Below are 21981 nucleotides of genomic sequence, written 5' to 3'. Positions count from 1 at the left end.
ACATTAGATAAGAATCTTCTGTTACTGTTTTTAAGAACTTGTTTTCAGTGGTTTTTGACACAATGTGTTTGTAGTTTTCTGCTTTAGAATTTCTGGTTGAATGTTCCTTTGCTCTCCAATCCTCTGCATTTGGCTCCTACTTTTAGACATCATGACAGTAACATGAAGTGTGGAAACAGTGAAGCACTCGGAATACCTTCTGTTTGTGTTATAGATGTATACATTTATATACATATAAACACACACACACACACAAATAGTTTTAATAGAAACTATCTTCTTTCAGTAATTGCAGCTTGCAAGTTTACATAGGAACACTTTAAAGAACCAACAGGTTTTTTTTTGCTTGCAATTCTTTCACTTTATCCCTTTAGTCCCCAATGTAAGACTCCGGCAGTGTTTCACATCCAACTAAAGATCTACATAGGCAGTAATCACATGCAACACATTTAGTTTGTTACAAAACTGAGTATAAAATCATTAATCACCTTTAGCTAAACAGAATCAAAGCATTTATTTGCACTAAAAATATAGAATCTAGAAGTATAAATAGAAATTTGGTCCATCAAAGTGATTACCATATTATTTACATTCGATCGTTTTATTATTCCACATCCTTATCTTGTTTAGCACACCGTAGCTACTGTTGCAGTGGTATTCACAGAATAGACTCCAGTGGCAGAGCCATGGAAAACATTTGATGTGAAAAGGTGCAGCTTCCCTTTTTAGGCTCAGTGCCAATAAATACAATGTTTAAAAAGAGTTTAGTACAAATTTTCAGGATGGTACATTAAAACCTTGGACAGTTAATGTATAAAATGTAATGAACTACAACAAAAGGAATACAAAAGGCACACAATATAAAAGCAGAAAGAGTCCAAATTCAGCAAAGCTGTTAAGAATCTGCCTGAATAAAGTCTGTCAAAAGTGATTCTATTAATGCTTGAAGAACATAAAGTACAACTTATCCTATCAGGACTTTTTACACAAGAGATTCAAGGCTGTCAGTGGTGGTTCCATTGTTGTCAGAGAATAGGAGGGTTTTCTCTGCTTCCTGTGTCCCGATGATGCTCAGCATGGCTTTGTACAGGAACTGGTAGTGCTCCTGCAAAAACACACTCCACTCAGTCTCTTGCTACTATTCCGCTTAACACACATGTAAGATAAACCCAGGTAGCATCAACTCGGAGCTAAATTTGATCTTATTTGGTTCACAGTAACAGACTCAATCCGAGGTTTAGCCAGCTTTTCACATTTCATCTCATTTCAGATAAAAATGTTCCAGGATTTTAGTTTTGATTTCATGTGATAGTCCATCATAAAGCAGTTTTCTAGTTTTTAGAGCATTTACATTTATTTTAAACCTGATAAAACACATTCAATATATGAACAAGTCCCATCTTCATCTAGCTGCTGGCTAGGCCCTAGCAGTTGGCTTCTTTCAGTCCTCTCTCAAACCACCTGTCTTCCTGGTACAAAATATCCACAAAGCTGCCTTCAAACGAGTGACCCTTTATCTTGACATGTAAATGAACAGCTGATTCTTGACCCGATGAGTTTGCTCTGTTCTGGACCATCCGTCTGCTGTTCAGCGTCTCCAATGAAGAGCTGGGAGCATTCGTCCTGCATTGGACCCTGTCACTGTGGCACACTGCTGAGCCGTGATTGGCTGTTTTATTCTGGGATAATCCAGCTTCTGTCTGACAGTTTCAGAATTCATTTGCATTACTTAATATTTTTCACTATTTTCTGAGCTGAGATTCAAAAACATGGTAATATCACTGAGGTGGCCTTTATTAGTTGGCTGTTATACAGATAAACTGAAAGATTTTCATTAGTGAATCAGAATATCATCGAAATGTTTCTTTCTGGTGTTTATTTCTGTTAGTATTGATGATTCTGGATTACAGCAGCTGAAAATCAAACATGTCTTCTAAAATTTCAGTAATATTACATCAGACCAATACAGGAATGGTCTGATGCCATTGGTCAGACTGCTTGACAGTTGTCAAGGAGAGTGACTGAAATTCTCTATAAAATAAGCTTCTTTCTTTGAAGAAAACCGTATGGTATCAGTTAACATTTAATATTCCTGTTGGGTTAATAAGGCATTTCTCAATCAAATTGAACTAAATTGAGAAAGGCATTGCTGAAGAAGCCAGCTACTCAGAATGCTGTATCCAAGCTTCTAGACATGGAATGTTGAGTGGAAACTAACAGTTTGATTGAAATCTGTGCGCAGCAGTGATAACTTCAGCCTTAAGACAATTGTGTAGCAAATTTTGACTTCTTCAACCGTCAGATGTCACTGAGCCAGGCTCTGGTTCTGGTTCTGGTTCAGGTTTTGGTTCTCTGGAGGTTTCTTCCTGTTAAAGGGGACTTTTTCTTTCCACTGTCGCTACATATTTGTCCAGGAGAAGTGAATTCTCTAAGTCAATAATTCAATGCAATCTGCTGGATTTCCTTAGATAGAAACTATTAAACTGACCTGAATGATAAATTGAACCTGATGCATTGCTTGATAACCAGGATCAGATGGGAGTGTATGTACTTGACTTAGAATTTGTTTGTATGACTGGTTTGAATTTACTTTTTTGCTTTAGTTCTTTGGGAAAACATGTCCAGAACTTCTCATTATTTTGACATTATTGGACATCTGTTGGTGTTTTACAAATACACTGCATTGAAATGTAATTACATTGAAAACAAATCTGTTTGGTTTAAACTTTGAAGGCGTTGACTGATGCTAGAGCATCAAGAGCCACCAAACACACCCTACTTGAGCTAGAATTGTCACATTCCTTTTCCGTAGAGACAGACAACCTGAACCAAAGACCACATCAGAAGCTTCTCACCAGGGCTAAGAAGGAAACTAGCTAGCTAGGTGCTCACTGGTCCATGGTTCCTTTCCAGTTAAAACATTTGAATTGCAGTTGGACATCAAGATCCTAGAGTCTGGAGGAAGAATGGCAAGGAACAGAATCCACTGATGTTCTGGGTGCCATGTCATGCACTGGTTCTGGTCCACTGGGTTTCTGAAGTCCACAGTCAATGCAACCATCTACCAGGAAATTCTAGAGCACTTAATGCTTCCCTCACCTGACCAGCTGTATGGAGCTGATGATTTTATTTTCCAGCAGGACTTGGTACCTGTCCACACTGCCAATACTGATAATGCCTGCTTCAATCGCCACGGTAACACCAACAAACTGACCTGACCTTAACCAATACAGAATCTATGGGTCAGGAGGAAGTATAAACTACTGAAGCAAACTCATCAGAACCACAGGCTGGTTTCCGCTGTTCTGTTGCATGCAGTAATTCATGCAAAAGGAGCCCAAGACACTGTGCAGTACATGGACATACTTTTCATTAAGCACGCATTCCTTTTTATTGGTCTGGTGTAATACTGTAATTTTCTGAGAGACAAAATTTGTGATTTTTATTTGCTGTAAACAATAATCACCATCAAAATTCCAACTAAATTGATTAAAATGTGTTTGTAAATGAGTTGAACTGCATTTATCCATAACTCAAATGTCGAACTGAAGAGTGTAACAAACAGATCTGTAATAAACTGGCTGTGAGACTCACGACATCACTGAAGACTCCTGGTCTCAAGAGGTTTGTCAGCCTGGCTGCTTGGAACACATCAGCCGAACCTTCAGCCTCCAGCTGCTGCTTTAGGGACGACAGAGCACAGAATGTTCCTGCCGTGACTCCGCCCACACTGCAGGAGAAAAACACCAGGACTCATCTCATGTAAAACCTTTTGGAAAAAGAAGACCCAAAAAGTATGCTAACGGGCTGGAGAGGGTCTTACTCATCATGGACCACGGTGGGATAGTCCCTGCTCGCCCTCTCTTCATTCACCAGGCTGATGAGCTCAAAGGTGTTACTGATGGGACTGTCAGGGTTCGGCCAGCAGGGGGCGAGGAAATGCTTCACCTCAAGAACAAAGTCATCCTGTCCAGATGAGAAGAGTTGACATGCCAACCAGATGCCTTCTGCACACAAAATCTTTCTGAGTTGTAAGAACAGCTTCAGTGATACTTTTGTGTTGTAAGATCAGTACAATAGTTTATTTATGTGTTCAAGTGAAATTAAGAAGCCACTAATGTTTTAGTGGCTTATATGACACATGTTTGCAACACGCACTATCTGCTATTATTAAGAATGTCATGGTGCAAAAGAAGCTAGGCTAACCTTTGCAGCAGACAGGGCGTATTCCCGGACCACCAGCATGTCCTCATTGGACAGACAGATGTGGGCCTCACTCTTTTGGGTCACAGTGAACATGTTGAAGCTGATGGATGGCTCATTGCTAGGACGCAGGGCACAGAGCTCCGCCTCCTCTGTAGTCTGTTGACAGAGAGACATGGGAAGGCTAACGCTAACTGACAGCTGAGCTTTGCTCCAGGAAGAATCCCAGAGCAGAGGAGGGGGGTGTGGCTCTCCTGGAGATGGGACCAATCATTAACAGTTCTTTGCATGAAAATGACCGTACATTATCAGATAACAAAAAGTAAGAGATCAATTATTGTCATGTACCCTCACAGCTAGGAACAGCTGTTCAGTTGTTGGCAATAAGTAGTGAACCAACCAAACAGGAACCCGGTAACACTGAGGTGAAGATTGGTTAAGTTCAAAGTGAGCATCAGAATGAGGACAAAGTGGGATCTAAGCCACTTTGACCCAGCAGGTTCTGGTTGTCAGTACTTGTTGTTCATCTGAAAAAGAGAAAATATCACGGGAGTGGCAGCTGTGTGGAAAGAAATGTCCTCTTGAGGTCAGAGCTGGTTTAGGAAGATATAAAGACAACTGGAGCTGATTCCAACCAATGGATGCAGGACGCTGTGAATGAACTCTTAATGTACAGAAAATGAAGCCTTGAAGCAGGTGGGCTGCAGCAGCAGAAGACCCCAGCAGGTGTCACTCTGACTAGCTGAGATCAGGAAGCTGGACAATAACAGGCTGGGAATGTGCTGCCTGATCCAGGAAGTCTCAGACTCAGTTGAAATAAATGGAGGGTTATAGAATAATGTGTCAAATATGACAATGAAATAGTACCAAAAATTATTTTTCTAATAAAATGGAGAGAAGTGTTTTGCCCACAGCTGAAAGCTTTCAGTGTTCCTGGACCATCATTTCCCATTTGGAGAATATCATTTGAAATGAATCGTTTTTGCTTACCCCAGGCAGTGAGATGATGACCTGGATATTGTGATCCCATATCATTCTCCAAAAGTCCTTTATGGTGCCAGGCAAGGGATTCTGGGTAATGATGAACTCTCTGTTTAGTCTGTAGCCCTGCAAAACAAAGCCATACCTTTGTACAGGCGATTAAAGCTCCAACTAGTTCAAGAAATGACTGGAATACCATTTGATCCCTCAATGGCATCACAGAACAAATAAACCTCTGAAGCACTGATGCTGAAACATTGAAGGCTGACTTTTATATAAAAGTAATGAAGCTGTTAACAGGCTCCTTTGGCTGTGTGTTAATGAAAAGAGAGATTCACATCCTATGGGAACCCTCATGAAACACACCTTCATCCTCTCCTATGATTCTGGCTAAGATTTAGTTACAACGGAGATTTGCTGGTCTTACAGTGATGAATGAGGCATTGATGTAGTCGGTCGTCTCTCCAGCTGTTATAGATAGACACACTCGTGACCTCTCAGCTACAAGAGAGAAGAGATCAGGTTAAGTACTTTGTGGATCATGTAAACAGGAGCTGAAGTGGAAAGATTTAAATGTGTGACTGAGACTGATGTGGCGTTCCAGCAGTTCATGGTGTTACCATGAGGCAGTCTCACCAGGTATCACAGAGCAGTCCCTGTTCTTGCTGGAGTTGTTGTCCTGCAGAGCGCTGGAGAAATCACTCTGCTTCACTTCACTGTGACACACCAGCTGTGGAGAACAGAAAAGAGCTAACCTTTAGGTTCTGCTGTCCTAACTAATGGTAGTCAAAAAATGGAGCCTGATATATAAAGACTTGTGCAGATTTTTTTTTAATCAAAATATGGCATATTTAAATCCACAAGAGTACATTTGCACAGAAGAAATGGGTGTATGGAAGTATGAGGACACATGGATCTGAGCACATTTAGTTTGTCTATTCTAACCAGCGTTCAGACCTGACTCATGGGCTGCACAAATAAACTTGATTAATTGCTTACTTGAACAGATTTAGGTTTACAATTAAGTATACATTTTCCAAAAACAATTTCTGCTTTTTTACATTATATTTAAAATGACATATCAAAAATATATCTCATGACTGGGGTGCTGTGGTGGCGCTGGGGTTAAGCACAACTTAACCCCAGCTTACAACACTCCTCAATGTGGCTGTTGTAAGTTCGATTCCCGGCCTGGTGACCTTTGCTGCAGGTCTTCTCCCTTCTCTCATTGCCCTCTTTACTGTCAATTCACTATCAAATAAAGGCCACTAGAGCCAATAAAACCTTTCAAATATACTGTATATGTACAGTATATACAGTATATATATATATATATATATATATATATATATATATATATATATATATATATATAGAGAGAGAGAGAGAGAGAGAGAGAGAATCATTACTGATGACTGTCATCAGTAATGATTTAAAAAATGTAATTTTTTAAATCAAAATCTATCAAACCCGTCTTATAACTGCTGAGCAGCTTTTTGCATGTTTTCTCTGGTATTTTGATGATTTATCTTTGATGATGACCCCCAAGTCCTTGTGGTTGGAAGGCCTTCTACCATCACCCTAATCTCCATTAATTTTGCATGAGTGTGTCAGCTCACCTTAAACTGTTTGTCCAGGCGAGTCCTCCCAGATGGTCCTGGAGTCAGCAGCTCACCCACATAATTGTGAAGGTGGGCTGCCAGTACTTCAGTGTCCCCACATAAGATGGCCTCCACCAAAGCATCATGGATAAAAATATACTGTTCCTGTAGAAGGAGGAACAGTATATTGCTACAGTTTGTAATAAAACCTCTTCTTATGTATTTTTTAAGGCAAACCTAACAGACAACCTTGCTGCTTTTATTGTACCGAATGGAGACAAGTGCAAAAAAAATCTGTGCAAGTAAATAATTTTAGTAGTTTCATATTGAAATTACTTTTGGATGATGTGTTGTGAAATTGGGCGATATAAAAAAATTTAGCGAGAAAAAAATGCTTTATTCCTGCACAGAGGAGACACATACTTTATCCTACTCGTCTCTGTTGCATTATCAGAATGAAATGCTGCATGTGTTTAAGTAGCAAGTTGAACTCTGACCTCAGTCTGAACCAGGAAGTTTCTTTGTGTCCGGATGTGCTTCAAGAAGCCAGGAATGTCAATGGTTCCTTCGTGTGATATCTGTTTCAGCATGCTGTCCAGGACAATGTACGTGCCTGTCCGGCCAACCCCAGCACTGCGCAGCAAAACAAGCAGTCAGAGACACTTCCAGCATCAGCTCAGGTGAAGATGACAGTGAAGCTTCATGTGACCTGCAGTGCACCACCACTGGGCCCATGTTGTCTGTGTTGGCTCTGGATGACTTGCGAATGAAGCTGAGAAGCGGCAGAGACAACTCTGGGACACCCATATCAGGCCACTGGGTGAACTGGAACTGTTCCACTGTTCGCTCGTTGCTCCACCCCTTCTTTGAGCTCTGCAGGAGGAAGGTGCAGGATAAACTCATTAACTTCAAAAATAACAATATTCTTTCAACGGTAGAAAACTTCTGGCACCTTAAGTTGTAAAACATTAGGACAATTGCATGAAATGTTCAGTTTTTCAACAAGAAATGTTTGCTTTTTGATGTCTAATCTTTGTTGTTTTCTCTGGAAATGAAACTTGCAAATGCAAATTGCATTTAAACAACAAAACATTCCTTCTTTCACTCATTAAGCAAAAATTATCAAATATCTTTGTTGAGTGTTTTTTGTGTACAGCATATTTAAAATATTCTCATTAAAATGCATCTTGGAAACTGAAATATCTTGGCATATTGCTTTTTGCTGGCTTTTGTGAAGCAGTCTGTCTCAGCACTGTTCATTTGCAATTGCATTCTATTCCGTTTACTTCTAGAATGTATTGGAATGTATGTAACTGACTTTAAATCTGTCCATATAAATGAACTGAACTGGCTGTGCATTCAGTTTCAGTAAATAAACTGGAACTCTTTATTTTATCATTCACATTTATCGTGAATGATGCTCTGCAAATACTGAATTCAATTTACCAGAATTCTAGCTGAGCAGCCCATCATTTTCTGTCCGTTATATGTTTGTCATTTTCTCCAATAAACTCTTTACTCATTCGTGTTTTTTTCTTTCAAGCACACTGCTCTTCTGAAGAATGTCTGTGACAACCATTTTAGTCAGTTCTTGTAGAGGAACGCTTTTTAACATTTGCTTCCATGCTCTTTAAATCTAAGAGAGCCACCTGCTTGGCTCACAGAATAAACAACCTCACTGCAAGCATGTGGATACAGTTAATATATTTCAAATATTCAGCAGCATGATGATTTGGTTTTGTTGGTCTTCTATACCATGTTAAACTTAGTTGTAGATTAGTTATCACGTAGCAAAATAATTTCCACCCATAACGACTGATTGATGTGGTTAGTGAGTGACATTGCACTGCCTTTAATTTGAACAAAACTTTTTCTCCTTTTTCTTTACAGTTTATTTACGTATTTATTAAAACAAAAGAAAGGGAGAATGTGTCATTTTTCCATCAGATTTGTCCATAAATTCTGCTTCAGTGCCGCTGTGCTGCAAGTTCCCCCTGATGATTTTTTGCACACCTTTATCATCACACTAAGCTGATATTCATCCTCCACTATAATCACATTTTAACAAAGAATCCTAGATAAAAAATCTGGGGATGGTTAGCTGGAGGGTTTTGCTTCCTTCCCATTGAATCTGGATGTTTGTTTTTTCCACTTTAAAATTTGAGCTTCTGGAATGTCAGTGAGCAATGAGAGAAACAAATAAATGAATCTAGGCAATGAGCTCATCTTTATCACCTGGCTCCTGGTTCTGAGTCAGGTTCTGCTTCTGTTGGAGGTTTCTTCTTGCTACAGGGGAGTTTTTCCTCTTCACTATCACTACAGGAATGCTCACTAGAATGAGGGATTGACGTAAAGTCAATGACAACTCAAACGATTGTCGCTACGTCCAGGAGGAGTGAATGCTGCAAGCCAATGACTCAATGCTCTGCTGGATTTCCTTAGACAGAAAGTTTTCATTATTCGAGCTAATTTGAACAATGAACTGAACGTAATGTTGTGAGTTGGTGCTGTAGAAATAAACTGAATTGAACTGAAAACAATTCAATTCAGGCACAGTTCAGTTCTCAGGACTTATCTCACATTTTCATCACACACTGTGACCTGAGTGGACTTCATGCTAAAGAAGTTAGCATTTTGTTCTTTTGTTTTTAACATTCAGAACACATAAGCACACTGAAAATTATATCTAAATTAATACTAGTGCATTCACAGTATTTGGAGGGCAGTAATCAAACACATGCAGAGTTTAAAGCTAAACCTTGAAGTAACTTGAAATTTGTCATTTCACACAGATATTTATTTTAGTCACATATATATTTAGATGAACATTTATAATTGAAAGTTAGTTCTATCATCTGACCTTTTTAGTGATGGTATCCCTCACACGGAATGTTCTGTGTGTGTAGTAAGCCAGAACTCTGGTACTCTTTACAGTCACAAGGTACGGCCCGTATTCCTCCTGCTCTTCTGCCGGCCAGTACTGATCACATTTTCTCTGAGGGCACACAAAAACAGAGGAGCTGCATAAAACATAAGTGATTAAAAATGCTGATTTGTGTCTCAGGTTCGATTTAGCCTTATTGTTGGTATGACAGAAGATTTGTTAAATTTCTTCCAGTGGGACCAAAGCCATCTACTCACCCGTCCGTTTTCTACCAGGTTGGTGATCATGACAATGATGTGAACGTTCTGCTCCCAGATCATCCTCCAGAAGTCTTCAATACTGGACCTCAGAGGACCCTGAGCAGCAATGTATGACCGCGGCCTCTTATACCCCTACAGAACACAAAGCACCTGCTTCAGCATGGAAAAAAAAAACAAACTTACCCACATTTACTGTCATTGTGCGTCATACACTTACTGGTAATTACTATTCAGCCTGTAAAAGAGGCAGAATTCTCTCACTCAGATTAATAAGAACGACTACAACAGAGTGTGTGGAAAATATTCACTTAGATTCTCAATAATTTTCACATGCAAAATGTCTTGCCATGCAGGAAACACAAACCAAATACTTCATCTTTTATGATAAAAATAATTTCAGTCACATTCCTGCAAACACATTCTGAAAGATGTTGGAACAGCAACACTTTTGCCACCTTGGGATTCATGTTCACAATGATTTAGAATGAAGCTATAAAGTGTGTCAGGCTTCATGTAAAGGCCTGGAGGATTCATTTTGTCTTTAGCGGCATTTGGGGCTTGTTTGGTCTCACTTGGTTCCTGACAGAGCATGTTTCTTGAGCATTGTAAGAAACATTATGCTGCTACCAGCATAATGTTGGTTTGTTTATTTTTGAATACTTTTTGCAGTACTAGTTATTTATTCTCAGTAATCAAACAAGAAAGAAGGCAGGGAGAGAAGAGGAGAAACATGAAGGTCCCATGATTGAACATCCACCAACATGCCTTGGGATCCTTCATTTTAAAATGTTCTTCTTGATATTGATGTAAAGTTTCCAAAGTCTGGCCAAACAGATACTTTACTGGAATACCAGACCCAGTACAGCACGACAGAAAAAGATTTAAAAACTTTTACTGCTAAATGCAGTTTCACCATGTATGAATGACAGTGTTCCAGAACAGAACTTTGTTTGATTTAAATACAATTAATTTGTCTAACACATTTAAACTGTGTTCTCCTTGTATTAGACAAATTGACTTAAAGAATCAATTTTCCTATAAATGAAACCAACAACTTCTTACATCCACATAGTTGGCATTAATATAATCGGTGGGTTTTCCATCTTTGCTGGCTCGTAGGGAAAGCTGAACCCGGCTGTGGTCATCTGAAGAGTAAAGAAGAAAACAAAACTGGATCAGATAAATATGAAAAATAAATCATAAAGCTTTCTGTTCTTTAAGCATACTTCTACAGACCAGAGAGCTGAGGACATTGCCTAGTGAGGAAAGGAGGACTTGGAGGTTTCCTTTGATCCATTCAAAGACGAAAAAGAATCTGAGCACTCAGATGAGGGAAGTCCATTACCAGGTCAGAGGTTGCTGGGCTAATTAAAAACCTCCCTAGTTGCAGGTTTCCAGGAATGGACAAAATTTGCCCCAGGAACTTGAAGACTATGGGCACTGTGGGACTACTGTGGTTGAGATGCCTCTGTGGTGTTATATGGAGGACTGGGTTCACACCGAAAAAAGGAGCTTTAAGAAAGTGACCCGTAAATTGTGCTCTGACTATTTAGTGATCACAATTCTCAGTGTGAAAGCTTGCTCTGTTGCATTGAAAAGGAGTCACTCACCAGTTGCTGAACATCTAATATAGGCAAGCTATTTGGCCATGGAACAATGAATCACAACTGGTGAAGCGGTTATGAGAATTTGACTGTCCAGTCTATTGTTTTGTGACCAATAACTGTGCTTAAGCATTTTATAGAGAACCTGGGATACCAGGGTTGCTTTAAAGGGCTGCTTGATCTTTTATACCCAAAGCGACAGCTATGAATGCATTCTTCCCTCAAAGTCAACTTGCCTCCAAGGCGGGTTAAAGTCCATCAGGACTGTCTCCTTGTCTTTGTCAAATTCAAAAATTCTTTATTAATCCCAAAGGTAAATTAAATGTCGTAACTCATTAATTTACATTCTTCAAAAAGTTATTGAACATGGAGATGGCTTTTGGCAATAAAGATCTCCAGCAGCAGTCTGTACTGCACTTAGTATGAAGAAGCTTCTGACTGAAGGTGCTCTGCCTTTCCAAGACAGTCTCATGAAGAGAATGGTCAGGGTTGTCCATAATTTTCTTGATCCTTTGCATAATCATCTCCAAAGGTTCCACAGTCATCCCCAGAACAGAACCAGTCCACTTTATCAGGCTGTTGAGCCTTTTTAGGTCCTTGGTTCTGATGCTGCTGCCCCAACAGATGATGGCAGAAGTGTCTAAAACTAAGATCTCAAGGATGCGGAGATTGTGGTGTCTGATTCGGGAACCACAAATTCCCAACTTTGCATTTCAAAGATTATTTAGTATTATTGACATCATCACACCACAACTTTCAGTGTGCACTGGAGCACTTTGCTGTTAGGCATGAAACATGTAGGATGATATTCAGCAATGTTTTTCCTTCCATTTCCTGTCTTGGTATTTCAAATATGCTGAAATGCAAATGTATTCCTCAAGATGGTATTGGTTGATACACTTTATTAAATCAAGCATCAAAGTAGACAGGACACATGAAACGGAATAGGAACCAACACTATATTGCCAAAAGTATTTTAAGTGACATCCCCTTCCTGATCCACAGAGTTCAATATGACATTGGTCCACCCTTTGCTGCTAGATCAGCTTCTACTCTTCTGTGAAGGTTGTCCACAAGGTTTAGGAGTGTTGATGGGGATCTTTACCATCCTACCAGAAGCGCACAGTGAGGTCACATACTGATGTTGTACGAGAAGGCCTGGCTCTCAGTCTCTGTTCTAATTCACCCCAAAGATGTTCCATCAGGTTGAGGTCAGGACTCTTTGCAGGCCAGTCAAGTTTATCCACACCAGACTCTCCATCCATGTCTTTATGGACCTTGTTTTGTGCTCTGGTGCACAGTCATGTTGTAAGAGGAAGGGGCCAGTTCCAAACTGTTCCCACAAAGTTGGGAGCATGGAATTGTTCAAAATGTCTTGGTATGCTGAACTTTCACTGGAACTAAGGGGCCTGAATAACAACCCCACACCATAATCCCCCCTCCACCAAACTTTACACTTGGTACAATGCAGTCAGACAAGTACTGCATTGTCTGACTGCAAGACAATGCAGTACATTGTACTGTGGTGGTTGTCCTGGCAACCACCAAACCCAGACTCGTCCATCAGATTGCCAGATGGAGAAGTGTGATTTGTTACTGCAGAGAACGCACCTCCACTTTTCTAAAGTCCAGTGGCAATGCAAGGGGATGGCTACCAAGCCATTGGCACGAATACCCTGCCTCGCTCCTCAATTGCACCCCATAGCATCACGACCATATCAACACAGTGTTGCTAAGGAGACAATGGTTCTCAAATTAAAAAAGGTGGATTTTGCCACTGCTTTGACTACAACAGAAAGGATCTCACTGAGCAGATGAAATAAACCCCAAACTCTGCCTTAAAATAAATAAAACCGTAGACTGCACACTGAAGCAGTTGTCAGCATTATTGTCATCCAGCAGAAGGTCTAAAATCCAAATCCCAGTTGGGATATTATGCCAGTTTGTAAGTTTTCCCATTGAATATGTGAGTGCTCTTGAGTAGTTCAGTTTCCTCCCACAGTTCAGCTACATGATGTTTGGTTTATTGGCCTCTCTAAGTATCCCTTTGATAAGAGTGTGATTGTTTATGGCATTTCTTACTGTGTTACTCTGTGATGACCTGGAAACCTGACTGGGTGAACTCTGACAATATAAGCAGGTATAAAACAGAAAGGATGGAAAAAATACACCGTGATGAGGATCCAGGAGAAAAACATATACACAGTACATGCATGCACACCCCCACAGACGCCCCCCCTCCCCCCCAAACACACACGCACGCACATGTTTTTACCACATTTGTTCTGTCTGAGGTCTGTAGAACCAGTTAGTACTGAACTGATATGGACTCACAGGCCAAGATGTTGTTGTATCTGTTCTTGGTCTTATTGTCAGGATGGTTGGAGCTGTCTGAGGTCATCCACATGTCCACTGTACAAGCCTGTACATCCTATAAGAAACACAGGCACAAAAAAATTACAAGTCTAGACCGAGGATGAAATTATGAGTGGTTTGCTGCCATATTTGCTGGGCTTCCTTACTGTTATTATTTTATGTGTACAAGCCCATTGTTGTTTTGGCCAGCCTGCATTGATTAAAGTAAATCAATTGTCTGTGTCCCTACTACCTGCTGCAGGAGGGATTTTTGATTTTTATTCAGATCATGCTTGTTTTTCAAACATGTCTGTGGAGTGTGCCCTGTAGTGTTGTTTGACAGGTGGCTGTGGCTCTATCTATTAGAGCATCTTACTCTAATTTTATCTGGAACATATTCTGTATTCAAGGCCCTTGGCAGTGAGATCATTACTCAACTTTACTGAATTTCTGCTGCATAAGAAAAATGAAAAACAACCAAGATGGTCAGATGATTACAGGTCATTTTCAACCTGATCTCTCGTGATGTACGATTGATTACAGACATATTAGAATGCATCTGACTGTTAAAAGTGTCGCTATTTACCGAATGAAACTTCATGACAACGGTCGTAAACATTCATCAAAACTCTTTCATCTTCATCACACCCCGTCAAATAAAGTGTTACCCAAATTTCTCTTTCCCTGTTCTGGCATTTAGGAAATAGACTTTTTTTTTAAGTGACAAGGCACCTATGCTGAACTTTTATTTACTTAAAGTCCCCTTTCTTCATATGTCATGTTCTCAGTGTTTTGAGGAACAGAAACCTCTTTGCGCAAAAAGACATGTTAAAAACAGGCTTCATTTTTATACCATAACCTTGTTAGGGTATAAACTACGAGGGGCTGTTTGGGACAAAAACTATGTTTTGACTCACACACACTAGTAAAGACTCATACACACACAAAATTTTAAAGTTGCGCATTTTCACTATTAAAATATTACACACGCATACAATTTTTCTTTCTCACGCGCATACATAAAAGACTAAGATTGCACATATACACTAATAAAATATTGCACACAAACACACACACCCGCACGCCTCCACACAAAGCATACAGACATACTATTCTGAATGATAGGTCGAAAATGTATGTGTGTGTGTGTGTGTGTGAATTAACACTAGGCTAAATGAATGAATGAATGAATGAATGGGGATGAGTGTTGTATTTGTCTGTGTGAAAGTAGCCACGGAAGAGGCGGGGCATCATTTGGAGATCAGATCACGCATACATTAAAGTTAGTGAAGTTAGTTTCAAGATGGTAAACGCCGATTACTCCGCTGAGCGCCAATATCTAATATCCAACTTGAAACTAACTTCACTGTGGTATCAACGCATGCGTGATCTGATCTCCAAATTATGCCCCGCCTCTTCCGTGGCAACTCTCACACAGACAAATACAAGACTCATCCCCAAACTAATGTTAGTTCACCCCCCCCCCCACCCCCCACACACATTTTTGACCTATCTATCAGAATAGTATGTCTGTCTGTATGCTTTGTGTGTAGGGGTGTGTTTGTGTGTGATATATCGCGTGTGATATTTTAATAGTGAATATGAGCAATTTTAGCATTTTTTTTGTGTGTGTGAGAAAAATTGTATGTGTGTGGGGCATTGTAATAGCATACATGTGCAATTTTAAGATTTTGTGTGTGTGTATGAGTCTTTAGTAGTGTGTGAGAGACAAAACAGTTTTTGTAGTAAATGTACTCTAAACATGCAGTTCCTGCATGGGGAGTAGTATCTCCATGTCTTGGAGTTTTCATTACAAAGGTTTTAATCAATTTCTGTAAGTTTAGCCAGAAGTTAATTTGTGGATCGATTTGCTTTGATTTGCGTGTATGTGTGGATTATGATGTGATTATGAATATGATTATTATGTCAGTGATGATGGTCACATCATCACTGACATCTGGTGTGAATCTGACTATCAACAGAAATATTAGAAATACATCAAAAATGCATTAATATGTTAAAGGTTTATTTTTTCCTACTTTGGCCTCATTATAAGAGTCTGTATAAGAGTCCTTTGCTAACCTTGACTTTATTGAGATCTGGAGATAAGACATATTTTAAATAGAATAGATTTAGATGTTTCTATGATTTATTATGCTTAGAAAGTATATCTCACATTGTGTTATCATCAACAATGAATGAATGAATGAGGACAATTTAGAGTAAGGAACTCTTATGGTAATAAGAAATATTCATATTGAAGACATTTCTGAGACGAGACATATCTACTGTCTGATGCAGGATCAGTCAGTAAATTCACACAGTCTGGAGGAGAGCATCTTACCTCATAACTCTCTTTCAGTGTCTAATGATGAGTGTGAGGAAGCAGCAGGCAGTCCAGATATTTCCATGACAACACAGACAACCAGAGAGGTGCAAAATATACAATTACAAGACAACACAACACAAAAAGAAAAAAACAAAGTACACAGTTTGATGCAAGAGTTACAAATAAGGCCAACCAAAGGGAAACTCCCCCAAGTCTCAAATAATGTGGATAAACCAAAAAACAAATGAAAAAAAACTATAATCAAACACTGCACTTGCATCTGTACAAACCTCCTCCTTCACCCTAAACACACTAGCTAATCTTTGTTTTCTACTTATTGATGATAGTGATACATTCAGAACAGTTTTTAAATCAAATACAACTCTGGTTACTGCTAAGGTTTCAATAACGTGTACATGCTTTGTGAGCATGTACACTCACTAGGCATATGAACAAATTCATTTGTGTGAAAATGCTTCATCAACCCTGAAGCATCTGGCTGCTCCAACAGGCCAGATGCCTTAACCTTCATGTTCATGCATCTGCAAAAACACCTCCACTCATGCCATAATCACAAAACTGTAACTCTGAGTCTTCCCCATCTGTGAGCACACAGGATATTTTAATAACAAAAGACTCACAGGTATCAGCTGCTGAGATTTCACTACAGAGATCAGGACACGCGGACTGGAATGTCTCCAGCAGCACCCTTCACCTGCCTTCCCTGCTGCTGGTCAGAGGGCCCACCAGGGGGCACTGGTGCATGGCTGCCTATCAGACTACCCCAATGCAGCTGTGGCTGTAATGTAGTAGCCATAGATGGTAGCTCACCACCTTCATGCACACCTGAATGTGTGCATGAATGGATGAATGCAGTGTTTAGTGCTTTGTGGTCCTCTGGATTTGATAAAATGCTATGCAGATAAGAGCTACTCATCATTTACCATAAGAATACCACATGGTGTCAGAACAGAGTTATTGTTTCATCCAGTCCAAGTGCCTGGAGCTGACACTTGTTGTGAATTGGCGCTATATCAATAAATTGAATTGAATACAGTATGACTGAAATGCCTGGACAGAACATGAAGAAAAAAAAGTGAATGAACAATTTCAATAACACAAGTTTGCACAGAAGGAATGGTCACACACTGACATGAAAGATCACCAAATGTACTTGTTTGCATAGCAACACATGTGAAATTTGGATTACAGGTCAGGCTAAAATAATCAAAAGCTGGTGAACCATGTAGCTGATAAACCCAAACTGTTGGAAATGGAAAATATTATTAAGGTAATATCTACTGATCATGTAGAATGTCAGCATTCTCAGTGCCCTTGAACTCTCACCATGAACCTGTTTGGGTCACACACACAAGGTTGGATGCTGTTTTCCTGCAGCTGCCTGGGAGTCAGACAGCCTGTCCCTGGTTTTGGATCTCTTATCCTTGGTATAAAATCAATGTGTCGACTGGCAGAACTTTCATTCACAGCTGTTAATCTGGCTTGTTCATCATTGATTGTCTTTTAAGCTCTCTGTCTTGTGTACAATATACAAATAAACCTGACTGAGTGATTTCATCTAGCAGTGCTTGACAATAATTTTTTTCCACAACACTGTCTTCAAAAGAGATACAAATAATAAACATTTTGTCCAGGGCCACCAGAAGGAACCACAGGCTGTCTTGGCTTAGAGCGCAGAGCTGAGAGGCTGCAGCCAAACTTACATTCTGTGAGCTCATCAAATGTAAGATTATTACATTTTATGAGCTTCCTATTGTTAGTTAATGACTAACTGATTGTCAAAAGATCTTTTATTCATTATTTTACTATTCATTAAGTTAATGTTAACAGCCAGTGAAACTGCTAGCTTCACTGCACTGTTAAAATCTACATTACTTTATGTGAAACTAGTAAGAAATCAGAGATAGTGCTCTATTTTTATTCATTCTTCTCTAAAGGTCCAGTCTATATTAAAGATGCCTTTAATTTCACAATAAATTTCCATCATCATCATCATCATCATCATCATCATCATCATCATCATCATCATCATCATCATCATCATCATCATCATCATCATCATCATCATCATCATCACCATCATCATCATCATCATCATCATCATCATCATCATCATCATCATCATCATCATCATCACTAAAATGTCTTTATACCAAAACCTTTGGGATATCGTTCTCTTTGGTGGCAGTTTGAGGACAAAGCTGGAGCCTGTATTCATTCTAAGTCAGTGAACAGAAAAGACACAAGTGACTTCCTGTTCACAACAATGAAGGGAGGCTCCTCACAAACCATGTGCATGACTGCAGTCCCAGTGAACAGGCATTTTGAGAGTGCTCTAAGCTTATTCTGCTCTTGTTCTTAGCTAATATTTTATTAGCTCATTTAATTGTGTCAAATCTCTTAATTACTTGTTTTTTGTGTTTGTAACTTTTTGTTTGTTTTTTCCAAAACATGTCTCTCTTGTGAATGAGATCTTGGATCTCAACAAGACGACCTACATGAATAAAGATACAATTTTGGGGGGGTTTACATCTCTGCAATAAAAAAAGCATTTCAGTTCATTCTATTTATTCATGGATCATTAATGATCCCGGGATCAATATTAGTCAAACGACGCTGTAGCCATGCATCATGGTTTAGTGACAGGGACAACATCCAGGAGCTGCTTGCCAGCGCAGGGTTTCTGCACATGACAGCTGGAATCACAAGTAGAGAGATGTTCCTTTTCTCATACCTCAAACTCTGCGGTGAAGCCCTGAGTGCTGTGAAGTTCAGCAACGTGTTTGACAAAGTCCTTCACTAGAAAAGCCGTGTCCTCACCTGGAAGATTTAAAAAGGAAAATTAAATACATAGAATAAAGATGATACAGAAACCAGACATTTTTGGGAAAATGTAGTTTAGGCAACTTTATTTCCAAAGTTGATCTTCTTTTCATTTTTTCAATGTAGGCAAGAATCATCCACAGAAGACTACATTAAAGCCTTAAAGAGAGAGAGGACAGATGTTGTTTTTCTTAACTTCTTTAAAGAAGAAAGCACTGGTCAGCTGGACTGGTCGTCAGTATTTGTTAAACATTGGTGCTCTGCAGGAGTTTGGATATTTATTTTATAATGTCGATTCTTTTGAAGCATCAGTTATAACATAACACATTCTGTGATTCAGAAAATGTGGTAACAAAGTGATGTAGTATTTAGGAATTTAAATTTGCAAAACAGTATTTGCCAAAAGCAAGAATGAGTTTTATGTTTTCAGATTTTCATACATATATATTAGTATTTGTAAGTGTGTGCATGTGTGTGTGTGTTACCAGATGTTGATGCAACAGCAGACTGTGTGATGACTCGGGGTGATGACATGTTGTGGATGTAAAAGTGAGCCGTCTGGAAGCACATTCTGTAGAAAAGAAAGAAACAGGATGAAGGTTTTACTTTTCTTTGTTCAACACATAGATTGTAGAAACAGAAATGTTTCTGCTGCGGCCATCTTTGAGCTCAGGGAAAACAAGTTTATGACCAACTTAAAAACAGAAAGACAAAAATAACGCCGGCAGCAGAGCAACAGCAGTGCAGTGAATCCAATAGCTGTAAGATGCTTTTGTTTTCATGTGATTCTGCGTGAGCCCAGATTTTGACATTACACGTTAATCTTCACATAAACATGGAAAAAAAGATGTTCTGCTAATCCTCAACATGTTTTTAAACGGATGAGGCTGCAGTAATGAACCTGCGAGATCTCAGCCAGAAATGGACATCGCCTGGGAAGACGGCTGAGCCCAGAGATTAACAGACGGATACTTAGAAGAAAACACAATAATCAAAGACTGAGCCTCACTGGTTCAGAAAGCCAACAATGGATTTCTGTTTACATGGTCAAGAAGATGTTTATACACATTCACTATGTTCATACTTTGCTTTAAATCTGCCTACGCATCTAAAACTGATCTATCTGTTCAGTTTAATCAAAGCAAAGATGTTTGGTAAATTTTGCTCTCTTTTGCAATGACACAAGAACGACTCCGAACAGGCAGACCAAGACATGGACAATAAATCTAATATTTACACATGATGTCTGAGTATAAAACTGCAGACATAATGTTTTTATTTTTGTTCAAAACAGAGCATTTTCTTCTGAATTCAATAAAATTGAAGCAACTACATTCAGTATTTTTACACTAGAAAAACAACCATCTCTTCTCTTTTGTTTTACTTTTAATCATCTGTAATGAGTGTAGAATACTCCACGACAGAATTGACTTCTGTCAATTCTTGTTTGTCATAGTGCTAAAAAAGCATTTTAAGGGCCGTGCTGTGGTGGCGCAGGGGGTTATAGCACGCCCCACGTTTGGAGGCCTTAGTCCTCGACGTGGACGTCGCGGGTTCGACTCCCGACCGGTGACCTTTGCCACATGCCTTCCGCCCTCTTTCCTGTCTGCCTACTGTGGCAAAAAATATGAGCCACTAGCGCCGCAAAAGCTCTTCGGAGAAAAAAACCAAAACATTTTAAAAGTCACTTTTTTCTAAAATCTAAAAATTTCCCAGAGACACATTTAGAAAAATCATCCCCTTCAGATTTGATCTATTTCAGTATTCTAGATTTTGAAGTAGAGATGATCAAATGCAATCCAGAGTCATAAAAAACTCAGTGAAATGGTCTATTAGTTTAGTGCTGAGCTGTGAAGCAGATCCCAGTGTTAGTCAGTTTGTTTTCTGAACTCTAGACGTGATTTTAACGTTGGAGCTACACAACAAAGGTCAACCTCATTTAGACACTTTTGTCTATTCATAGCTGGGAATTAGACCCATAGATTTCTTCTATGTTTTATTTTAGACTTCAAGCTGAACATTCATAAGATCCACATATTATGCAGCTGGTGTGTAAATCATACAGAAATGCTAAAAAATGTCTAAAGAGTAAGTCAAAGACAAATACATAATAGACAGCAACTCTAATTTGCTATTTTTCAGTAGTATAAAAATGACGAGATACTGACAGCTATTGTACTGCGGTAATAGATTGAAACATCATGCTGTTTAGAATCCTGCAATTTCAAAGAAGAACTGCTGACAGGGATGAAGCAGAGCTGACAGAAAATCTCTGCTAAAGATTGACTGACACGCTGCATAAAGTATATCAGTAATGAGAGGCCCACAGCTCCAAATCAAATACAGTAGCATTAGAAATCCGCGATGCAACAGCATCTACTGTCCGCAGTAGATGATGTGGTCTTTTCAGAGCAGTGCTTTCAGTGTCCACCTGGTGGACAGACTCCCTCTGCTGTTGCCTGTCAAACTCTGGCCTGGACCTGCAACACTTTCTAAAGAGTTGATCAAAAGCAGGACATTCGTGATTTTTTGCCACATGACCATCACAATTACTACAGTTAGTAATAAAATGTGTGGTGTTGTCGTGCAGTTTGATGTCAGCCTGATCTGGTCAGTGTCTCATCTCTGTCCAGTTGTGATTTAATCTCCATCTACAGTTGTGATAAGGGTATGTGGTGACATTTATGTTTTATTATGGTCCTCAGTCATCTCACGGATCTGACATATTGGAACGGCCTTAGTGAGCAACAGATCACACACAGTAAATGTCCAAAGTGTCAAATAAGCAGTGTCAGAGCATGGGAACACTATAAAAGTTCATACTAATAGTTTATTGATGCCTTGAGGCTTTTATTCTCAAATCACTGACATATGGCTCAGTAGTTTCACCAGCCCTTTGCCCACATGTGTTGAATTTGTG

General features: G+C 39.3%; 1 protein-coding gene across 6 annotated transcripts in view; it reads right to left on the bottom strand.

Annotated features, from left to right (window-relative positions):
• Positions 1-257: 257 nt before the first annotated feature.
• ptprz1 (protein tyrosine phosphatase, receptor type Z1) overlaps positions 258-21981 on the bottom strand; it is a 64733-nt gene continuing 43009 nt past the window's right edge. For 3 of the 6 annotated variants that reach the window (XM_023347394.1, XM_023347403.1, XM_023347410.1), the window contains 17 exons: positions 19547-19632; positions 18973-19058; positions 16233-16253; positions 13868-13964; positions 10992-11074; positions 9927-10061; positions 9646-9780; positions 7495-7658; positions 7283-7418; positions 6804-6950; positions 5821-5914; positions 5612-5685; positions 5194-5310; positions 4207-4362; positions 3824-3966; positions 3595-3730; positions 258-1105 (listed from right to left, as the gene is read on the bottom strand). In XM_023347394.1, the coding sequence (XP_023203162.1) occupies positions 983-1105; positions 3595-3730; positions 3824-3966; positions 4207-4362; positions 5194-5310; positions 5612-5685; positions 5821-5914; positions 6804-6950; positions 7283-7418; positions 7495-7658; positions 9646-9780; positions 9927-10061; positions 10992-11074; positions 13868-13964; positions 16233-16253; positions 18973-19058; positions 19547-19632 (1933 nt within the window). In that variant the 3' untranslated portion in view covers positions 258-982. Of the gene's footprint in view, positions 1106-3594; positions 3731-3823; positions 4008-4206; positions 4363-5193; positions 5311-5611; positions 5686-5820; positions 5915-6803; positions 6951-7282; positions 7419-7494; positions 7659-9645; positions 9781-9926; positions 10062-10991; positions 11075-13867; positions 13965-16232; positions 16254-18972; positions 19059-19546; positions 19633-21981 lie in introns of those variants that run through there. The other 3 variants (XM_023347397.1, XM_023347418.1, XM_023347400.1) reach the window with 2 other exon arrangements.

The sequence above is a fragment of the Xiphophorus maculatus genome, chromosome 2 (genome assembly GCF_002775205.1).
Source record: "Xiphophorus maculatus strain JP 163 A chromosome 2, X_maculatus-5.0-male, whole genome shotgun sequence".
In the NCBI taxonomy this organism is placed as follows: Eukaryota; Metazoa; Chordata; class Actinopteri; order Cyprinodontiformes; family Poeciliidae; genus Xiphophorus; species Xiphophorus maculatus.
Note: the sequence above shows the minus strand (reverse complement) of the source record. Positions and strands in the feature narration are given on the sequence as shown.